Source organism: Thamnophis sirtalis, unplaced genomic scaffold (assembly GCF_051295495.1).
Source record: "Thamnophis sirtalis isolate CommonGarterSnake01/CBP01778 unplaced genomic scaffold, rThaSir2_p1.2 scaffold_8, whole genome shotgun sequence".
Classification (NCBI taxonomy): domain Eukaryota; kingdom Metazoa; phylum Chordata; class Lepidosauria; order Squamata; family Natricidae; genus Thamnophis; species Thamnophis sirtalis.
Window position 1 is genome coordinate 42,622,997 of NW_028261388.1, and position 17,366 is coordinate 42,640,362.

The 17,366-nt window shown below is 33.4% G+C and overlaps 1 protein-coding gene across 1 annotated transcript in view; it reads left to right on the forward strand.

Annotated features, from left to right (window-relative positions):
- GBE1 (1,4-alpha-glucan branching enzyme 1) overlaps nucleotides 1-17,366 on the forward strand; it is a 119,345-nt gene that overhangs the window by 72,012 nt on the left and 29,967 nt on the right. The window contains exons 8-12 of the mRNA XM_087721512.1: nucleotides 6,787-6,902; nucleotides 7,031-7,158; nucleotides 9,376-9,474; nucleotides 11,709-11,819; nucleotides 13,445-13,616. Coding sequence (XP_087577638.1) covers nucleotides 6,787-6,902; nucleotides 7,031-7,158; nucleotides 9,376-9,474; nucleotides 11,709-11,819; nucleotides 13,445-13,616 — 626 coding nt within the window. The remainder of the gene's footprint in view (nucleotides 1-6,786; nucleotides 6,903-7,030; nucleotides 7,159-9,375; nucleotides 9,475-11,708; nucleotides 11,820-13,444; nucleotides 13,617-17,366) is intronic.

Below are 17,366 nucleotides of genomic sequence, written 5' to 3' on the forward strand. Positions count from 1 at the left end.
TAATAATATATAATATTTGTGAGTTTATATAAAGAAAGAACAGTATTTCTGAAAATGTAGCACATTAAATTTTCAATATTCCCTCATATCCAAACTCTGAACATAAGGTTTACTATATGCAAATAAGATAGGCTACAGAAGAATAACTTTAATTTTTAATAAACATTCTTGATGGATAAAACTCTTTTTTTCTCCTTGCTTTAAGTTTAAATTGGTATGGTATAATAGGAGACTTTAAATCACAGACGCCACTTTAGTTAGAAAATTTTCAAATAACATATAATTTCCCTTGGAGAATTCTGTTTCCTTTATTATCTACATTCAAACACAGCTGTGTGCAAAATCTTTAAAATGTAACTATGTTGGGGGTGGGGGGGACAAGATTGTATGGTAATTAAGCTATGTACTGGGATATTTATGAAGGATGCTAAAAGTAATTGTTAGTTTTCATACATTTTTATTGGTATACTTTAAGCGCATTAAGTGGTCACTCAAAATATATGAAAGAAAGGACTCTTAACAACTAGCAAACCCATCTAGACCAATTTTTACATGAAGGTAAATACACGTGTCCTTTGATAATGTTGCAGGATCCAATCTGAACCAATAATCATAATCAAAGTTTTATTTTTCCAAGCTTTCAGTTCATGCTGGAGCCATCCTCAGATAACTTGTCTCTCTCTCCAGAATATGTGCACTGGACTGTTCCATGTGTTGTATTTATATAATGCCTGATTGTGTATAACTTTTAATTGTTAATTAAGATGCTATGAAGTCGCCACTGCACACTTGACTCCTAAGTACTTAGTAGGCTGATGGTAAATCAGACTGACAAGGCACCTGTTTCCCAGGTTTCAATCATTTCTCTAGCTATTTTTGTCCGTACTTGGCCAACAAGAGCCGAGGTGGCGCAGTGGTTAGAGTGCAGTACTGCAGGCCACTTCAGCTGACTGTTATCTGCAGTTCAGCGGTTCAAATCTCATCGGCTCAAGGTTGACTCAGCCTTCCATCCTTCTGAGGTGGGTGAAATGAGGACCCAGACTGTGGGGACAATATGCTGACTCTGTAAACCGCTTAGAGAGGGCTGAAAGCCCTATGAAGCAGTATATAAGTCTAACTGCTATTGCTAACAATCATAGCAGCTGCAAAATTGAATACATGTCCTTATTCATTGCAGTGTGAGGCTATCAATGAGTTTGGGTCTCCCCGTCTAACCTCTCATTCGTGTACTTGCAAACTGGTGGGTAACCTCCTCCAGATTTGTCCTATGTGGTCATACGGACAAGCCATACAGGGAATCTGATAACTTACATTTGAAGTTTCTCTCACCTCCAAATAATATTTGTAGTGCATGACTTGTCCTCATGATGCCCACTTGCAGATCTCAAAGTTGTGTTGTACTGTTTCTGAAATGTTCTTAATATATGACAGGTTGTGCCATATAGTTGGTCTTGTACCTTCTTTCTTCCTTTCTCTCCCTGAATATTATGCAAGCATCTTGTGGGTATCCATTCTGCCTGAATTGTTCATGTAGGAACCTCCTCTCCAGTTGTTTTGCTTGCTGGATACTACAGTGTGTTCTCAACCTGCTATATAGTATTCTGATCCAACTCTTTTCATGAGACAGTTAATGGTTACTGTTGAAGCTAAGAGTGCATGGAGCCTTACACTTTGGTTTCTGAACTTCCATCTTCTCATCTGTTGACAAGCACATATAAAAATGGCAATTGTTTAGTTGTTTCTTCCTCAACTGTGAATTGTATATCCAAGAAGATGGAGGTGTTTTTTTTTTACTTGCTGAAAATGTGGTGAGAGAAACAGAAGGTAAAATCATTGACTTTTTCAATTTGTTCATAATTTTTTTAATTAAAAAGTAGGAAAGCAGGAAAGAAAATCCCAACACATATTAATTTTATTGTCAGAGAGGAATCTAAAATACAAACCAAATACAAAATTGCAAGTCGGAGTGTAGAAATGGTAAATATGAGGTTAGTACTATTTTAGAGATCACTAAACAACTTTTATTACATTGCATCATTGTTTCAATGTTATTTCCTTACTTAAACCTACAAAATATCTATGAGTGGACAAAAAGCAGTGAGAGTGAGAGAAACTTCAGATTCTCTGCAGGATTCCCTATTTATTTAACTTATGAGAAGATGGTAGAGAGAATAAGAAATCCCTCCCTCCCTCCTCCCTCCCATTCCTACCAGGTTGCTATCTCATTTAATTTGCTTATGAGAAGTTTGTAAGTAGAAACTGGGCTAAAGAGAAAGCCAGATTGTAGTTGTAAAGTAAATGGCTACTGCTAAGTGGGAGTGGAAGAGGAAGTTAGATGGGGTGCAGGTCAAGAATGGTATGTAGGTGTACTCAAGAGATGTCATATAGGTATGGAAGAATGTATGGATGTATGGCAGAAATGTCCCCATGTATCAGATAGAGTGCATGTATGAGTGGGATAAGTCAGGAAGAGTATCCAGAAGTGGACCAGCGATGCTGTCTGCGTCAAGGAAGGCACAGGGACAGCACAGATCAAGAGTGTATGTGGGTCACATGGTTGTTCAAGAAATGTTGCATGAATAAAGTAGAACATGCAGGAGGTGACATATTAGAAAAAGAATGCATGGGGTTTCATGGTATATGAGAGGTGCTGGTCCATTTGGGGATGGTGCCCAAAAATGAGACATGGGTTTGGAATGGTGCCTGGAAATGCTTGAGATTACACAAGATGTGCTATAGAGGGATACAGTCCCTTCCAGCAGGCAAAGAAGATGGGGTAGGGGAGGGTATTTGGAGGTACGCAAGAGAGACTACATATGTTAAGAAAGACATGCAAGAAGTGACACACAAGTCAGGAAGCGTGTGTGGGGTGCACAAGAAGTCCTGCATGGGTTATGAAAGTTATGCCAGGGATTCATGTGAGTCAGGGGTGATACATGTCATATACAACATGTGCTGCAAGAATTGCAGACGATATGCTGGTGGTAGTGCATGTTAAGGAAGATGTATGAGAGGCAGCATAGATAAGGAAGCATAAGGAGTATGACATGGACCTGGAAGGGTTCCTTTCTTCCCTTTCTTGATCAGCACAACAGGGAGGTAAGTAGCTGCTGCTGAATGGGGGAATAGTGAAGGATAGTGAGATTGGCTAATAAATTGTCACAGAATGATCACATGACTGCAGTAACATCCCAGTAACAGTCAATGGTGCTGAAGGATTCACAACCTCTTCCAAAAAAAAAATCTTGGGTGCCGTAGGTCTCAGATTTTGGACGCATTCTATAAATTAATCCATTAAGGTTTAAAAATTGTAATCCTAATGCATTATTTATCCTAGTGAAATGTCATGACAACCAAAGTTGTAATAGTATATAGATCATATTGCCCAATGTTTCAGCTTGTAAACATATTCAATAGGTGTACAAATACAAGCTGGAGACTTGTCTCATGAAATGCATTTTACAGGACCAAGGATTAGCAATGTGGTAACTCCTACTGTTAATTCCTATTGATGCATGTAAGATCAAATAAAAGTCACAGAATTTCAGCAGTCTAGAGTTTCAGGTGATTTGATCATTTTCAATTGGAGGATAAGTAAGGGAATAATAATGAGATAAAGTAAGGGAAACAGAAATATAGGGGAGAACTTTATTATCATGGTCTGAGTTAGCTGGAAGGTAAATAGTTGACATGAGATGTATAAAACCTCATGATGATTAGTAAAAATGGATTTAGCATTTAATATTTTAAATTGAATCCTATAAATGTTGGATGTCACCTAAAGAGTTGTACATAGTATAACATTGGCTAGTGGCCTTCATGGCTACATTGTCTACTATATATATTAATGCTCATGGTATGAACACCAACAAGTTTTTATTGCTTAATATTGAGAGCTAAACTATATTCCATTTCTTGTTCTGTTCTATGCCTTTTTTTCTTTATCCCTTTTTACAAAGTTCACTTTTTGAGGCAAAAGAACTTCATTCCCTTTATTGTCTTTAACAGTCTATGTTGAAAATTAGAAATGTATACATTCTTTCTTATTTGGATCATGACTGAAAGGGAAATATAATGCAATATACCATATTTTTCAGAAAATAAGATGCACCAAGGGTTTGAAGAGACAAATTAAAAAAAAAGTTATTGCATCCTGCAGACCTCACAAAAACGGCCTGTTTTTCACAAAAATATGTCAATTTGTTTTCAAAAAAGGGCACGAATAGCCTTTAGGAGGCTTGTAGAGTGTTCCTGGGGGGGTGAAGGGACAAAAATGAGCAAAAAATGGCCCGTTTTTCATTCATTTCTGCCTTCTGCAGCCCCCGGGAGCACTCTGCAAGGCTCCTAAAGGCTATGCACAACCATTTTGGTGAAGGGGTGGGGTTTCAGGAAGCCAAAAATGCTGTATTCATGTATAAGACACACACAGATTTTCAGCCTCTTTTTTGAGGGAAAATGTGCATCTTATACTCTGAAAAATACGGTAATTTGCCCCATAATGTGGGTTGGGTTGGGTTCTTTGTGGGGTTGTTTTGTTTTATTTTTTCTTGTAGGTCAACCTTGATTACTGGCAACTATGTGGACAAATCCATATAGTTTTCAATATGTTTAATAGAGCTTTGTTTATTTCCTAGGACTAAGAGAGAATGACTAGCCCACAGTCATCAACCTGACTGCTAAGTGTCCGTCTGTCTGTCTCTCTCTCTCCCACCCTTCCTCTCTCACCCTCTCTCTCGTATGTATAGATATGTTTGTGTGGATGTGTATAATTTTATTGCTTTTGAAATAACAGAAAAAGCAAAAGGCGCAATAAACAAGAATTATAAAAAATAATAAATGTAATGTTAGACTTACTTGCTAGCATATATTTTGTACAAGTATAAATAACAAGGTAAAGGTTCAGTTGTTGCACTAATAAGCACATATATTCAAAATTATTAGTGGAAGCCCGGATTATATACCATTTTAAGAACCAATAGTCATGAGTTGGAAAGGCAGGTTCTATCAAATTCTTGTCGGACATTTTTTAGATAAGATCATGTACCAGGATTGATATTAATGCATTATTTCCCCTGTAAAAATGTGAGTTGTCACATCCAAATTCATAATCATATCTCTAGAGTGGTTCTGTGTTCTATACCTGTCCCAGGTGGAATACTAAATTTACTCTTCTTTTGGAAATGTATACTCATCCTCCTGATATCAAGTATTCTTGGTAATACAAAATAGGTAAGGACTGTCCCAGCGTTTAAAACCATTTTTCTCAGTATTTTAATATTAATTTGTAAATGTCACCATATTTCCTCTTGATAAAAATGCTGCTGAAGCCCTTGGGAGAATTTTCAGACCTCTGATACAATTGTTGTGTGGCATCTTAAAAAAACATATTATCTAAGTCCCTGAATCTCTGGAATCCATTATACCGATATTACGCATACAAATTTGTCCACATAGACTTTGAACATAGTCTGCCTATGGAAATACAATTCTACATATTCATGGTATATTAGAGAACTGAAATTTTAACTGTCTGCTAGTGGGAAATCTGTCTAAGTGGTTTATTCAAGCGTACAACCATGCATTTAGAATAATGTGTTTGTTATTCTTCTGCTACCCGTGTACCAATTATGCTTTCTAGATCCGTTTTCTAAAAAGAGCTATTATGTTTAAGGAAAGAACTGTATTGTGCACATATATCAAAATGGGATTTTGTGGATCTTTACAGATGGAAGAAATTAAAAAAGATAATACTACTACTAATACATACTTCTGACTTTTCTTGTGCATTCTAGAAAAGGATTCAATTTTTATTAGAACTCTATTTTCTGTATAAAGCCAGGTAGTAAAATGGCATACAGTTTGACCTTAAGACACAGAGTATGGTTCAGGTTTTGTAAATTTTGTTAAATATAAAACTATTTTTTAGTTTCAGTTGAAACTCCTTTTTTGTACAAATGTGAGAGTTTTAAAACAACCTTTGGGGAAAAATATGTTGTCCATAGTTTAGACCAATTCACAAGAATATCACTTTTTACTTAATTTTGTCAAATATTTGTTGTAAATTAAATGTCTATGTATTTATGAATTTATGTTTATTTACAGCAAACATTAGAAAATATATTTGCTAACTTTTTATTCATGTAATTTACCGAAGTATTTTGAGAAATAAATATCTGAAATAAGTTATCCAGAATTTTTTTAAAAATAGCTTTTTTAATATATCATTGTAGTGATAGCAACTTCAGAAACTTGAAAACATTTTGTATTATCCATAGCTTTCAAATCCTCAGATTACTATTTAAAATCTGCAAAAGATCTATATCTGAAGGAAGATCTTTGAAGGAAGATCTATCCAGGATGTTGTTTGGAGAGAAATACATTCATACAGATTGATTGTTCTTTGTTCAGTTGTTCAGTAATTTATAGTAAGGTATGAAGTTTGTGAGAGTTTATGTGGATATTTTTAACATCAAAAATAAAATTATATGTACATGTGCATAAATGATTCCCTTTCCCTTAATGATATTAACTTCATTTACCATGGGTCTTTTTTATAGCCAATTCAGTCTTTTTCCATTGCAGGTCCTATGGGGGAGAATCATGCATGTATTGCCTGAATCTTATTGGACCAAAAAATATATATTTATAAATGTAGTAAACAATGAAAATTAGTCTTATTCTGGTCTTATTCTTTTATCAAAAACTTGATAAAATTGTGAATATAGAAACACTAGGAGTAGATTAATGTTGTACATTAATACTTGGGATATGTTATTTATATTTCAGCTGGGAAGTTCTGAGATTTCTTCTCTCCAATTTAAGATGGTGGATAGAAGAGTATTCCTTTGATGGATTTCGATTTGATGGGGTATCATCTATGCTATATCACCATCATGGAATTAGTAAGTTTAATTTGTTTATCAGTGACTATACTACAGTTCAAATAATAAAAAGTTTCATCTGAAAATCTACAGTAAATCCTATAACTTGCACTTATAGTACTTGATACTGTTATTATTTATCATATTAGGTGAAGGCTTTAGTGGAGATTACAATGAATATTTTGGTATGCATGTTGATGAAGATGCAGTGGCCTACCTAATGATGGCAAACTACATGATACATATTTTGCATCCAGAATGTGTAACTATAGCAGAGGTAAATCTTAGATTACATTAACACAATTACTTTGACTTATTTGTTTTGAACACATCATTCAGTTACAGTTATGTTAATTTCTCTTTATTAATCCTTAAGCATGATGCAAGATTCGTTAAACATTTTACTACCCTGTTTCCCTGAAAATAAAACCTCCCCAATAATAAGTCCAATGGGCTTTTGAGCACATGGGTTAAAATAAACCCTCCCCGAAAATATTGCAATACAGCAGCAGCCCTGAGGTGACTACGCTTGCCGTCTCCTGCACCTCAAAAATAATAAGCCCTCCCTGAAAATAAGGTCTTATTTTCGGGAAAACATGGTAGTTTCAGTTGTAGAATTAAATATATGCTGCAAAGTATATTCCTGTCCAAGTGTATTCCAAGGCAAATCCCATTGAGTTTAGACGTACATTAACAAGTATTTCTAAGATGCAGTCTAATTATAATAATGTAATTAGAATTGTCCCAAAAGTACTTTTTCAGTTTCTGACAGAACTGAAGAAGCTTCTTAGATAAGAAGTAAAATGTCGTCAAGGAAAACAAAAGCCAGTAACCTATTGAAAAAGAACGTTTGGGACCACCATGAGTTGGATGACTGAGAATTTCCATAGAAATCATTAGAATTTTAATTCTTTTAAACAATTAATTTTCTCATGACTTAACACTTCTATAATTCATGACTTTGGAAACTCACTATACTGCCAAAGCAGCTAAACTTTTATGTATCTGTCTTTGTAACAACAACCATTATAAGGACCTAGTGTTCCACCTATTTCTAATTCATTATGACTATTGTTTGGTAAGTTGAATTCTTTGTCCATTAATTATAAATAGCAATATATTTGCCAGAATTACATTTAGAAGATATTGCTAGAATTGGTATTATTACATGTGTTATTACACGTGTTATTACACAAGTATTCTAGAAATCTTTATACATTTTTATCTCTAAGTGGTTAGCATTTTTAACTATTTAACATTTAAATTGTACCGATCTTGGTCCTGGAGAAGTAATTACAGTGCATTTTAAACAAAAACTGGTGAAATGAAGCAACTATGGAATGTATTAAACTTAAAATTGTTTTATTGATTTTGAGGTTCTTTTCAAATAAAATGAGTCCATCATCCAGTGAGCCATAATAGGGTGATCAGGATTCCTATCTTACAATATGTTTGCATTTTCTCATATACTTTTTTGTAAGCAAGATGTTCCTTCAATTTATTCTAGTTAAACTGAAACTTCAACTTTATTTTCTAGTGGGAGCCTCTGTACAAAATGTGGAATTGATCCACTTGCTTGTGGCAGAAATAAATTGAGAGGGAAGAACTATTGATATTATTCTAAATTAAAAGTGGCTAGCATGAATTTGATCTTACATGCAAGTGAAATGAATTATAAAGAAAATGCACACATATATTCTAGGGCACATTGGTTATAATACTATTCCATAAATTTTTGAATCATAACTTACATAACTTTTTAAAATTATGTGGGTATTTTCCAATGAAAGAGATCTGATCCAGTGTCCTATATATTGAAAAAAGATAAGTAGCAATGTTGATAATATTCCAAATCTGGAATGGGACAACTTGCCCTAGCTAATTTGCTGTAGCCAACTTGCCATGGGACAATTCAATGCTGGTAACTCAAGAGAGAGGCAAGTAGGATTGCAGCTCACCTCAGCCTTCAGAAGCTTCAAATCTAAAGCAAAACAAGGCCTTCTGCAATTCATTTGTGCCTTTCTTGAGTTATCCATTGAATTGTCCCACGGTGAGTGCTCCTGGGGTGAGTCAATCGGAGCAAGATGCTGGGGTGAGTCAGCTAGGGCGAGTTGTCCTAGACCCTTCCAAATCTACTTCTGTTATATTACTATGCAATTAATTATTAGCAAGTGAAAAGACAGTTTGAATAGTCATCAAATTGTTGTCCTTCATTAGTATTTTCATTAGTATGTATTTCAAGTACATATCATGTACTGACTAATATTCACAGTATTTTGCAGCATGAGAAAAAAATATATGAACAAAACAACTTGCTTTCATAATATTTATGCCATAGGAATTGCACATTATTGTGATTCTTTAATATTGAATGAGATTGAAAATGTTTTCATTATTTATGACTGAATAGTAATTCTTCTGGTGGATCTCTTTCCTTATTTTCAATTTTAGATATTCTTATTACTTGTCAAGTAACTTTGTATAATTCTTCCAGGATGTGTCTGGAATGCCAGCACTTTGTTGTCCAATAATTGAAGGAGGATGTGGATTTGATTACCGGATGGCCATGGCAATTCCTGACAAATGGATTCAGGTGAAAATAGATTTCTTCCATGTTTTGCCACATTTTTCGCTCATGCTTCCATTGGTAAAGGTAAATGTAAAGGTTCCCCCTGCTCATTCTTATCCGACTGTAGGAGGCACTGCTCATCTCTGTTTTCTAATTGAGGGAGCCAGCATTGTCATACTTTCATGGTCATGTGGCCAGCAGGATTATATGTTGAGGTACATGGAATGCTGTTACCTTCCCACCAAAGTAGTACCTATTCATCTACTATATTTACATGCTTTCAAACTTGTAGGTTGTGACAGGAGCTGGACCAAGTAATGTGATGCTTGAATTTCAAGCCTTGCATCTTAACTGCTAAGCGACCACATCCCATACGTATAATTAAATAATATCAAGTAATTATGCATCTATGAACTGGATTTCCATAATTTAGACAAGAAAAATATAGTAATCACTCAGACTCCTATTCTCTGTTCTATTTTTTTTTTTACCAAAGAAGTGAGAATTCCTTCCGTATTTATTTAGCCAAATTTCCCAGTTTGTGTTTTTAGCATCTAATTAAAATTGTCACATGTATTGGAATTACTGCTCCCATCATTCTCAGCCAGTGGTCTCAAAACTATCTGGAAGCTTCAGAAAGTTATGCTTGTATAGGATACTAAGCTTTGTGCCTCTAAAGTTCAATGTAACATATGACTAATTATTCTACAATTATATTTGATTGTTTGGCTTTTATTTTTGTGGTTTTGTGGACAGAATTTTGATAATCCTTACAGCAAGCTTAACTCCTAACAAAATGGAGATTAAAATGTATCTGTTATGCACATGAAATTGTACAATGATTTTCTAATACATTAATTGCATATTTATGAGTCTAGCACCTTAACTATTGCTAAACATATTTGTACGAAAAGCTTGCCAATGTTGCACTCTAGTGATAAAAACTAAGACCAAATATTTTTAATTTCTTTAAGAACAAAAACAAAAAAGATAAATGCTAAACAAATTGAAGCTTTCTGGAAGGTTATTAATATTTTCATATATAGACATAATTGAATTTTGGAAAAATTATTTCAGAAGCATTAGCATTACCATAAATTAAGACATTGCACCTTTGTACGGATCTATGTTTATAAGCTTAACATAATAGTATGTATCTTGAGTCAGACCTACATGTAGGAGTACAGTATAATAAAGCATAATTTGTGTTTTAGATCTTTAAACATATACTTTTGAAACAAATTTGATCTATTTTCCTGTAGACAGAATATTTATTAATGTTGCTTCAGGGTATATTTTCCCTATCATTAGCTAATTCCTTTTTTCCTAATCTAAAAATCTTATCAGATGGTGTCAAAGGCATATTGCTAGTACAGATCATCTATTAATTGTAAAAAGACACTGTCATTCTTGTTTGGGGTGCTGATGGCCGGCTATTAAGTTGTTGGCTTAATTTTTTCCTTGTTTCCTTGTGCTGCCAAGCTTTGCCTCTTGAGTACTTGATAAGCTGGTGGTAAATTAGCACTCCTGTTGATCAATTCTTCCTATATTTTATGCCATAAAATTAAATACACAGAAATAATTTACCTTATTTCAATTAGAGCTAATACATTAATCAAAGGATTATGCAGCATTGCCTAGCAAGAAACAGGCAGATAGAGTGGTGAAATTTGTGTTTAATCAACCATAAAAGTGATGCCATATAGCCCCTACTGTTTTACAGAAATAGAAAGAAAATGAATTTAAGATATGCATAGTTAATAAGTTGTTGGCAGATATTTTGGAAGAAAAACAATACTTTATTTCAATTGTTATGTATAGTAAAAGGAAAACTTTTTCAAGACAAGCACAACTTTACTGGTAACTTTGTGAAAAAGTTCTTGCTATGTTCTTGGCTATGATAAAGGCATAATTTTCTTTTTCCTTTTTTTTTTTTTTGAGGGGGGATTTTTATTTTTTACTTCTGACTTTAGTTTACAGCTATGCAATTTTCTGAAGATTTCCTTTTCAAATATTAAGTAGGCCTGACTTTGTTTGAATTATTTCAAGATAAATCAAGATTAGATGTGTTTTGTTAATTGTCATGTGCCATATTAATGGTGCTATGATGTGGAACTGGACCAGAATCACATCCCACACATAGTAATTTAACATTTCAAAATTTATGAAAGAGACACATCATGAGCAGTTTAATACCGTAGGATAATCTGAAAAAAATGATAAGAAAATAATTCAGAATTATCCCTTTTCATTTCCAGATCATTAAGGAGCGTAAGGATGAGGACTGGGACATGGGAGACATTGTGTTTACTTTAACAAACAGGCGATATGGAGAGAAGTGCATTGCCTATGCAGAGAGTCATGATCAGGTATTGTAACAATCCAGCAGTTCATGTCCACAACAATTACAATTAGATTGCAGCTATCAATCTTTAAAATATAAAGGGAAAAAAGAAAAAAAATACTAATTACATTTTTTTTTAAAGGTTCAGTTTTTAAACACAGCACAGTACAGTACATATCATCTATCGATGACTGAAAATCTGGAGTGACATTCTGTTTTTTTTCTATTGTAAAAGAGTTATATGTTTTGTTATGCCCCATGCTTGACAGGCATATACTTCTTCAAATAATAATATATTCCATATGGCTTGTATGTGGTTCAGAATCAATTTTAAACCATATTATTCTTCCCAAAAATCCTATTAAGAAATTATGAATACTACTAACTCAAATGGGACAATACTAAGATGAACCCACCCTAGCCAGCCTGTAGCAAATCTGAAATTAAAATATAACAAATGTCTGAAAAATTATTCTATCTTTCTATCTCTTGTTTTCTCTCTCTCTCTCTCTTGTGGATTTTTCTATTTATTGCTACAGTTAGGGGGCTGATGGAATATGATAGAATAATCCAGAAGTCATATCTTGAAACTGCTTTCCATAAATTAAACCTATATTTCATGGGTATACAATATAATGCAGAAATAAGTATTTCTATATTATATAACTTGAAAATTTAAAATGTCTTCATTGTCCTCAAAAACTCAATATCCCAAATACTAGCTTTCATCAATAGCATATTTCCTTGCTTTTGACCATTATTGATCACCAGGAAGCAGTCACTATCTGGCTGGTTTCATCCTCCATGGAATTCAGAAGGTATAGAAGGTCTTTATAGTTAGCTTCCTAACTATAACTTTTTCCTGATTTTATACACACAGAAATTCATACATGCACTCACTCACAGAGTTGTTAGACAATGGTAAGCAATTTACTAATTGCTAAATAGAGAATCAAAGGAAATTTGAGTTGAAACCCAAAATATCTTGAGATAAAACTTTCCTGACTAGTTTCATGTTATAAAACATCCTAGATCCTTCCAGGCCTAATTCTATGAAACTATATGTCATAGAAACATGCAGAACAGTAGTTAAGATTCAAGATTCAATGTTCAGAAAACCAAGCAAGGTTCATCAGCCAGTCCAACAATCAAAGTGTCATATTTCTTATACATACAGAAGGCAAAAATTCTCCAGAAATAGGAAATCAGATGAGTGTTTCCAACAAGGTTACGTGAATCAGAGATGCCTCAAAAAAGGCTGCAACCCACCTTTTAAAAATTTTGCAAGTAGAGAACAGAACAAAAACACTTAATGAGGCTCTTTGCCAAGCGAGATTGTGCCTTGATGATTGTAAAATAAAATGACACAAGCTATTCTAACAGGAATGGATATAGAATATAGAATAAATATAGAATGAAAAAATATACCTTTAGGCAGGATGAAATCTTGAGTGAGGGCATAATAGAAGATAACAATTATATATCTCTAGTGTCAGACTCAAAGTAAAACACAACATACATACACTCATAAACACAGAATACCATATATTCATCTATAGGATGTCTTTAATTTATGTCCTATAAAACATTAATATCATAAAAGGTTTTTTTCTATGCCTCATTTCCTGTCTCATTTATTTATTTATCAAGGCTCTTGTTGGTGATAAGACTTTGGCTTTTTGGCTGATGGATGCAGAGATGTATAACTATATGAGTGTTCTGTCACCTTTCACACCAGTTATTGATCGAGGAATACAGCTTCATAAAATGATACGACTCATTACTCATTCTCTTGGAGGAGAGGGCTACCTCAATTTCATGGGTAAGTCATTTGGGATATTACCTTCTGATTTCCTTCAGCACCTTGTGATGAAATTTATCTTTTACAAATTGGACATGCTTATTAAACTTAGTTAAAGGCTAAAGCATAGTATGATTCTGTTCATGTATAATGAGGATTTCCATTGATGTTGCTCCCAGTTGAGGTGATAGTCGATAGCAACCTAAGTATGATTATAATTCATAGATGGTTGATTGTGCTGCATAATTGACCTTGAAGGAGATTAGTGTTTGTGCTATTGAATAATTACTGATCTGTTATAATGTTTTATTAGTTTATACAAATATGAGGCAAATTAATTTAGAGATTTTTGTAACTCTCTTATCAAAGACATATGGCTCTGGGATCTTTGTGTGTCTTTTGGTAAGTAAATAAAAATGTTCCCACTTTTATGACTGGATAAGTATAACTAGTGTCAAATTTGAAATAGATTTCTTAAATTATATTTTATCTAGAACAATATGTGGGCTAATATTAACAACTAGTAAGAACAACTAGTAACCTAGCAATTTCATTATTTTCCTTCATGTTGGTTAACTATATTTGGTTATGAATCTGAACATATGTGCTTGACTGTTTCTGCTATTTCTGGCACTGCTTACATTAAAATTTATGCTGAAGGAAGCACAACATTCTGACTGTTCTATAGTTTGTCAAAGATAAACAAGTTCTTCAGAAACAAAGTTATAAACTGAAGGTATTTCTTCTGCCTTCTAGATGTCTAAAAGTATTAATTTACATAAACATAAAGCAATAATTGTTTTATTTTTTATATTCTCATATTGCGTAATTCATTTTTACATCCTGTCACTTCTTATTAGCTTCAAAAATAAAATTTTATATGACTAGTGGTAAATTAGGCAGAAAAATATATTTATCCTCATCAAAGTATGTTGCATCTCATCTACACAAGTAGATAAGTAGTAATTTATCAATTCTCTCTCTCTTTTTCCTAGTAAAAACAGTCTGACTGCCCAAACCTTTTGGGGGAAGATAGTCATTATTTTGTAGTCATTCAAATGGTGCATGTGATATATATTGGGGCACTAATGCTATTCAGTTAAAGATACAGTAAAATGACTTGTTAATTTCCGTTTAAATGAAACTTGTACTAGATGATTACAAGAAAGCATTTTCACAATTTGTTCCAACTGCTTACTTGATTAATATTGTAATGCTGCTAAGGACAACATGTGATTTTTATTGTGGCTGGGATTTAATTTTATTTACCTGTGTAATAGATGGGAACCAAATTCCTGAAAACTATGTTTGATATAAATTGTTGAAATACAATTTTTGAAAATACCTTGCCTTTTAATTTCAGCACAACTAGATGAACCACAAAGAGACTGTTATGAATGGTATTTAAATCAGCTGACTAGTCTAGGAAAGCCAACTTAGTCAATATATCAAAAATATTTTGTTGGAATAAGTTATACTCTAGAACAGGGGTGCCAAACATGCGGCCCAGGGGCCACATGCATCACCCCCCATTTGGCAAAGGGGGAAAACATCACGATACATCATGTGACAACAACGTGACACCATGAGTTTGACGCCCCTGCTCTAGAATGAGCAATACTCTAAATTAAGAAACAAAAATGAAAAGTTATTTTTTTTTAAAAAAAAGGCATACAGGATCATATAACAAAATGAAAATATTGATGAAAATGCTGAAACTGTAAGGATAGGGTTAGTGAAACTAAAAATCAGTATGTTTGCTACAATAGTGAAAAATAACAGAAATGGGCTTTTTGGTCATAACAAACAAAAGGAAAATCAAAAAACCGTAAGTCATAACTGATAAGCTAAGTATGCTAGAAATGCTTAGTGGACAGAGAAGAAGGGGCAAGCAAAGAACATGCTGGCTTGATAACTTCAAATCAGATACAAAGCTGAATATCCAACAGTCAAAAGAAGCTGTGCTTGATAGGATCGCATGGAGACCACTTGCCTATAAAGTCACCAAGTGTTGGACACAACTAATTGGTTAAAAACAACAAAATACAGTTTGTGGTGCAATATCCATGCTGGTCATGGACAGAGTTTGAAGAAAAGTAAAAAGGGCCAATATTTATAAATATTTTGACATTTTATTGCATTTTCATTATTGTACTAGTGACAGTTTAGCTCTGCAATGTGATAAAATTTAAAGGACAAAGTAAATAGAAGGAAAGTGAATTGGGAGGTCAAATTGAACAACATTATTTTCCTGGCATAAAGTGCTAATTCATTACTTTCATCACACACATCCAATTTTAAAGGAGTATTTTTGTTGTTGTTGTGTATTGCACATATCATAGTTTCCTATTTGAGCACTTTCCCTGCTTTTTATTTCTTGAAATTGCCGTTTGTATTTTTTGAAAAGGAAATAATAATCATTTTGTTGTTCAATGAGCCATTAAATATGTAACAATCTAGAATATATAATGTCTTATGTACTTAAGTTGATTGCTAGAAATTTTATTCAAATATTATCAGTTTATATAATTATGGTGTACTTTAAAAGCTATGTTTTATAAATCAACTTTTCTGAACCTACTCATACTGGGAAAAGCAAATTGCAATGAAACACATTTTATCGCATATAAGCATTTTTTGGTGCTCTGAAGTGAGTCTTTATAATACGTTTATATTTTGATTTTGTATGTATTACTGACTTTGTTCATAATACATGCTGAAGAATTCAAAGCTGTTTATTTCTTGTGTTTCAAGCACAAAGAACTTTTCAAGATAGGCATCCAGCCTATAATTTGATCTCATCAATTTATGATCACAGACTTATGTTCAGAAGATGATTTTTTTATAGAGGTCCAACTTTTCATTTCAACTGTGAGTGTTCTGAATAGTGTCTTGATATTCTAGAATAGATAATGTAAGTAAGTCTAATGAAACAAAATATGACTTTTTCATAGTCAGAATCAGATGTAATCACAAATTATTTACTCCAGTACCAATTGTAAATTTTCCTTTACTTACTAGTCTTCTCATCTTTTTTTCTCTATCCAGCAGTTGGTCTTAATCCACATATTTAGATTTGCACAGTACTGACTATCCATAAAGAGTAGTCACTTGGTAATAGTAGTTGAAATAATAGTCATGGCTGTATTTGAAAGTTTGTTTTAATTTTTAAAAAAGCTTAAGGTGAAATTGGATCATTTTTCTCCCTATGGTTTTATCAAATTACATAACATTTTGTTTTCTTTTTAGAATTCCAAAATCAGTAGTTCTATACTAGTTAACTACAAATAGTCCTCAACCTATGATCATAATTGAGCCCAAAATGTATGTTAAGTGAAAATTTTGTTGTGAGTTTTGCCCCTTTTTACAACTTTTCTTACCATGTTTATTAAGTGAATCACTGAAGTTTTTAAATTAGTAACATGGTTGTTAAGTGAACCTGCCTTCCCCATTGTCTTTGCTTGTCAGAAGATCACATGACCCTGGGAAACTTCAACCATCATAAATATGTCAAGCATCCAAATGTAAATCGTGTGATCATAGAGATGCTGTAATGGTCATAAGTGTGAAAAATAGTCATAAATCACTTTTTTCAGTGATGTCTACCAGATTGATTTCACCCCACCCCAGGCAAAGTCCCTCCACCAAGTAGTCTTGTATCTCCTAATGATAATGGCTGAAAATATCCATGGTGAAAGCCAACTGGTATTTTGGCATGGGGCATTTGAAGCCATCCAGGTTGCAAATTACTTGCTGCAAGTACTGTCTGCC